The sequence below is a fragment of the Rhincodon typus genome, chromosome 1, assembly GCF_021869965.1.
Source record: "Rhincodon typus isolate 14 chromosome 1, sRhiTyp1.1, whole genome shotgun sequence".
Classification (NCBI taxonomy): Eukaryota; Metazoa; Chordata; class Chondrichthyes; order Orectolobiformes; family Rhincodontidae; genus Rhincodon; species Rhincodon typus.
Window position 1 is genome coordinate 56,438,788 of NC_063332.1, and position 6,134 is coordinate 56,444,921.

General features: G+C 41.8%; 1 protein-coding gene across 1 annotated transcript in view; it reads right to left on the reverse strand.

Moving 5' to 3' along the window:
* Positions 1–3,773: 3,773 nt before the first annotated feature.
* The window catches only part of LOC125482937 (protein mono-ADP-ribosyltransferase PARP8-like), a 37,404-nt gene continuing 35,043 nt past the window's right edge, over positions 3,774–6,134 (reverse strand). The window contains exon 8 of the mRNA XM_048595859.1: positions 3,774–3,809. Coding sequence (XP_048451816.1) covers positions 3,774–3,809 — 36 coding nt within the window. The remainder of the gene's footprint in view (positions 3,810–6,134) is intronic.

A 6,134-nucleotide genomic window follows, 5' to 3' on the forward strand; every position in this document is an offset into this window, starting at 1 on the left:
TACTTGTGTGCTCATTTGTAAAGACAGAACCAAAGTATGTGTTCAATTTTTCTGCCATTTATTTGAATGCCCATTAGAATTTCCCCAGCTTCTGATTGTAAAGGACTTACATTTGTCTTTACTAATCTTCACATGCTTATAGAAACTTTTATGGTCAGTTCCTATTTTCCCTGTAATTTTACTTACATAATTCATTTCCTCTCATGATCAAACATTTTTTTTTTGTTGAATTTTAAAATATTCTCAATTAGCAGGCTTTTATATTGATCATAACTCTGTTACTTTTACAATAGTCATGGAAAAGGATAGGTACATGCAGCAGGGATAGTAGGAACTGCCGATGTTGGAGAATCTGAGATAACAAGGTGTAGAGCTGGATGAACACAGCAGGCCAAGCAGCATCAGAGGAGCAGGAAAGCTGACGTTTCAGGTCGAGACCCTTCTTCAGATTTCTGCTTGGCTACTTGGCCTGCTGTGTTCATCCAGCTCTACACCGACATACAGCAGGTAAGGTTTATAATTGGGGGAAGGGTAATTACAATTCTGTTAGGCAAGAACTGGGTAACATAAAATGGGAACAGATGCTCTCAGGGAAGAGCACTATTGAAATGTGGAGATTGTTTAAGGAATACATACTGCGTGTGATCGATATGTTTGTCCCTAGCAGGCAGGGAAGATGCGGTCGAGTGAGGGAGCCTTGGTTCTCAAGAGAGGTCGAACGACTGGTTAAGAGGAAGAAGGATGCTTATGTAAGGTTTAGGAAACAAGGAACAGAAAAGGCTCTAGAGGGATACAAGTTATGCAGGAAGGAGCTGAAGAAAGAGCTTAGAAGAGCTATAAGGGGGCATGAGAAAACCTTGGCAGATAAGATCGAGGAAAACCCCAAGGCTTTTTACACGTACATGAGGAATAAGAGAATGACCAAAGAAAGGGTAGGGCCGATCAAGGATTGTAAAGGGAATTTGTGCACGGAGCCTAAAGAGATAGGAGAGGTCCTTAATGAATACTTTTCGTCGGTATTCACAACTGAGAGGGATCTAGTTGTAGAGGAGGACAGTGTGAAACAGACTGGTAGGCTAGAGGAGGTCGATGTGAGTAAGGAGAATGTGCTAGGAATTTTGAGGAAGTTGAAGATAGATAAGTCCCCTGGGCCTGATGGGATTTATCCAAGGATTCTATGGGAAGTGAGGGAAGAGATCGCAGGGCTGTGAAGTGCTGGAAGATTGGAGAGAGGCAAACGTCATTCCCTTGTTCAAAAAAGGGAATAGGGATAACCCCGGAAATAACAGGCCAGTTAGTCTTACATCAGTGGTGGGCAAATTATTGGAAAGGGCTCTAAGAGATAGGATTTATGATCACTTGGAAAGGCACAGTTTGATTCGTGATAGTCAGCATGGATTTGTGAGGGGTAGATCATGCCTCACAGACCTTATTGAATTCTTTGAAGAGGTGACCAAACATGTGGATGAAGGTGGAGCAGTGGATGTGGTATACATGGATTTAAGTAAGGCATTTGATAAGGTTCGCCATGGTAGGCTCATGCAGAAGGTAAGGAGGCATGGGATAGGGGGAAATGTGGCAGATTGGATTCAGAATTGGCTGACCCTTAGAAGACAAAAGGTGGTAGTGGACGGAAAATATTCAACATGGTGCTCAGTTACGAGTGGTGTACCACAAGGATCTGTCCTGGGTCCTCTTCTATTTGTGATCTTTGTAAATGATTTGGATGAAGGAGTGGAAGGGTGGATTAACAAGTTCGTGGACGATACGAAGGTGGGTTGAGTTGTGGACAGTGTGGAGGGCTTTTCTCGGTTACAAAGGGACATTGATAGGATGCAGAGCTGGACTGAGAAGTGGCAGATGGAGTTTAACCCTGAAAAGTGTGAGGTGATTCATTTTGGAAGGACAAACTTGAAAGCAGAATACAGAGTTAACGGGAAGATTCTTGGCAGTGTGGAGGAGCAGAGGGATCTTGGGGTTCATGTCCACAGTTCCCTGAAAGCTGCCACCCAGGTGGATAGAGTTGTTAAGAAGGCGTATGGTGTGTTAGCTTTCATTAATAGAGGGATCGAGTTCAAGAGCCGTGAAGTTATGCTCCAGCTATACAAAAGCCTGGTTCGGCCACATCTGGAGTATTGTGTCCAGGTCTGGTCGCCTCATTACAGGAAAGATATGGAGGCGTTGGTAAAGGTGCAGAGGAGATTTACCAGGATGTTGCGTGGAATGGAGGGAAGGTCTTACGAGGAAAGGTTGAGAAAGCTAGGGCTTTTCTCTTTAGAATGACGAAGGATGAGAGGTGACTTGATAGAGGTGTACAAAATAATCAGAGGTATAGATAGAGTGGACAGCCAGAGACTTTTTCCTCAGGTGGAGGTAGCTATTACGAGGGGACATAGTCTTAAAGTGAGTGGAGGTAGATACAGGGGAGACGTCAGAGGTAGGTTCTATACTCAGAGAGTGGTAGGGGCGTGGAATGCATTGCTGGAGAGGGTAGTGGAGTCGGCCTCATTAGGGGCACTTAAGTGGCTATTAGATAGGCATATGGATGATAGTATAAGGTAGGGGTGGAGGTTAGATAGACCTTAGGTTTAGGGTAAAAGTTTGCCACAACATCGTGGGCCGAAGGGCCTGCACTATGCTGTACTGTTCTATGTTCTATGTTCTCTGTTCTTTGTTCTATATCATTTTACTGCAGACTCTTTTTATTCTGAACATGGATTTAGAGGAGTTTGTTGTAATTGTAGTTCTGCTAGTCATAATGAGAAGGCTTTTGCTGTCTCAATGGATCTCTCCTTTGTCGGTGCGCTGAGAAATGAAAAAGCAAAACATTGGATTTGAAGAAAAGTGTGATTGGAGCAAATAAAATAAAGAGAAAAATAAATTAGTCAGTGATGTAAATTCTGTGATTAATCTATTGCTGTCTTTTCCCCAACTGGCAGGTGTAGGTATGAATGATCTGATCAGATTCAACCTCTTGACTTCTCAAAACTGAGAAGAAAATCACATTTAATTCAGTATTTTTTTGTTTTATGTAATGCCTTAGGATCTAAAGTAGGTTTATTCGAAGAAAGAAAATGGACAGATTGTCCATTGCCCAAGGTATACAGTATCATTTTGATAATGACTTTGCTAAACTTAGCATATATCGGGAGCTTCAGGAGATTCTTTCTGTGCTGGATTAACTGATTACTGAACACACCACAGAGTCCTGGAGTTTTGCTTTGCCACGTTGTGACTTTAGCCTTACTTTCCTTTGAGTTGATATCAACAATTCATTGATATGTCCTTGTCTGGTAGTTGTAGCTCTCATTAAATTCACTGCTTTTTTCAGTTTATTCTTCTGAATAAAATTTGATTGTGCACCATGTTCTATGTTGGCTGGCAAATATTATGCATTGCTTTGCTGATGAAACTTCCAGTGTAATCCTGCTGATTTTTATTTTGGGTTTAGGATGAATGTGGTGCTTCTTCGCCATGTTTATTGTTCACCCAAGTTGCCCTGAGAAGCTGTTGATAGGCCTTTTCTCGAACTGACGTTATGATCGTGTTCTCACAATGGTATCAGTTAATATTCTAGGACATTCAATGCAGGATCATATAATAGTGGAGAACGGAGTAAGTCATTCAGCCTATTGTTCCTGAGCTGGATCATTTATGGAGCTAGCCAATGAATCACATTTGCCTGCTTTTTCACTATAGCTCTTAAAAATGTTGCCTTTCAAATATTTATCCAATTCTCCACAGACTGCAGCTATTGAATTGGCTTCCATCATTCAATCAGACAGTGCACTCCAGGTCACAACAACTCGCTGGCAAAAGAACAGAAGCGACAAGAGGAAATTGTTTTCAATCACCTTTAATCTCTGTCCTTTGGTTACTGTCTGTCACTGGGAATGGGTTTATCCTTGCTTGTTCTATTAAAAAAATTCAAGATTTTGAACATATCTTAGAAATCTTCATCAGCCTTCCACCTAAACGAATCCCTTAGCTTGTACCATTTTAATGAATCTCCTCTGCACGCTCTCAAAGGCCTTGACATACTTCCGAACTGAAAAGTCCAGAATTGAAGAGCACAATCTGACTAAAGGCTGACCAGTGTGTTATACAAATTTACCATCTGCTTTTGGGCTCTGACTGTAACAACAATCGTCTTTAACTTAATCTAGTGTCTTGAAGCACTTCACAGGAGTATTATCAATCAAAATTTGACACTGAGTCATGCAAAGATATATTTAAGCATAAATCTAAAATCTTGGTCAAAGAGGTTGATTCTAAGGAGGGAAGATGGATCAATAACATGAGGTTAAGGGACATAATTCCAGAGCTTAAGATCTTAGCAACAGAAGATATAGCCACCAATGGCATGTCAATTGTCTTTGCCTCGGAGGCTGAAACGAGAGGAACTAGAGGACATTACAGAGATAAGGAGGTAAAAATCCTGGGGGGATTTGAAAACATGGATGCGAGTTTAAAATTTTTAAAAATGCCTAACAGGGAACCAGTGTAGGTCAGCAAGCATTGGGATCCTGTGAGAAACGCAGTTTTGAGGAAGTACGAGGGGCAGCAGTGTTACAAAGGAAAGAATGTAAAGGGCAATTTGTGTGCATTTAGATAGTCAAATCTCATCATAACAAACATGAATGACGAGAAATGTAGCCAGGCAGGTACAATGGCTAAAACAGCAGGTCAGAAGCTGGGAATGCTATATTAATTACACTTCTCCTGACTCATCAAAGCTTGTTCATCATTTATGAGGCAAACCTTAGGTAATGGAATGCTCCACCTTGGGAACAACACTCAAAAAGATTGACACCAGTGAGGAGAAAGCAGCCTTTTTGGTTGACACCCCTTCCACCATCCTAAACGTACATGGATAAATATACAAGACCACTGTAGCAATTCATCAATGCTCTAGCAAAAGCACCTGTAACCTTTACTCCAAGAAGGACAAGGGCAGCAAATCCTGGAACTCTCTCCCTAGCAGCACTGTGGGTCTACTTCCAGCAAATGGACTGCAGCAGTTCAAGTCAGCAGCTCACCATCAGCTTCTCAAGGAAATTCATCAGTGGACAATAAATGCTAGACTTGTTAATAAAACATCCCATGAAATAAATTATTTTTTAAAAAATGACAGTATGAGTCCTAATGCCAAGCACCAGTATGGAGCTGAGCGAAGATGGAGTTGTCCTCAGTTTTCCCAATGGGAACTGTCTACAGTTTCCACTGTCTCCATCAGCCTCTTCTGTTCACAAGTGATGTGCTCCTCGCCATCCTCCCCCACTCCTTACCCATTTATTTGCAAATGAGACTCCACCAATGTGAGTGTATCAGCACTGGTAGAGCATGCATTTGACTTGTGATGCTGCATCCTCAGATAGCTGGTCCTCCTCTGAGCTCTTTGTGACCATTTCATGTCGTACCTCCATCAGTGTCCCTGTAGTAGAGATAAGACTGTAGTTAGTAAATCTCACATGTCTCAATGGTTGCATCTCAGACTTCACACTCCATCTCTTCACACTTGTCTGCATTCAAGTTTTGTGTTCTGATGAAGAGTCACCGGACTCGAAATGTTAAGTCTGCTTTCTTCCCATAGATGTTGCCAAACCTGCCAACTTTCTCCAGCAATTTCTATTTTTGTTTCAATTTTAACATTGTCTGTCGAAGTCCTCACCTGATGAGGTGATGATATGGAAGTAAAACTGGCAGTAGGGTGATGGCAAAGCAGTTTTAGTGTACAACTGATTGTCTTTTCCATTGAAGTTAAGTTCACTCCCTTATGCATTTGGGTTAAGATACTGTATGACCTGGAGATGATGCTCCGGTCATATTTTTTTGCTGTTATCCTCTTTTGTGTGGAGGTTATTGGGTTGGGAGGACACAGAATAGGCCACACTTTAACATCTCATTTGAACATAGAACATAGAATATTACAGCGCAGTACAGGCCCTTCGGCCCTCGATGTTGCGCCGACCTGTGAAACCAATCTGAAGCCCATCTAACCTAAACTATTCCATTATCATCCATATGTTTATCCAATGACCATTTAAATGCCCTTAAAGTGGGCGAGTCTACTATTTTTGCAGGCAGGGCATTCCACGCCCTTACTACTCTCTGAGTAAAGAACCTACCTCTGA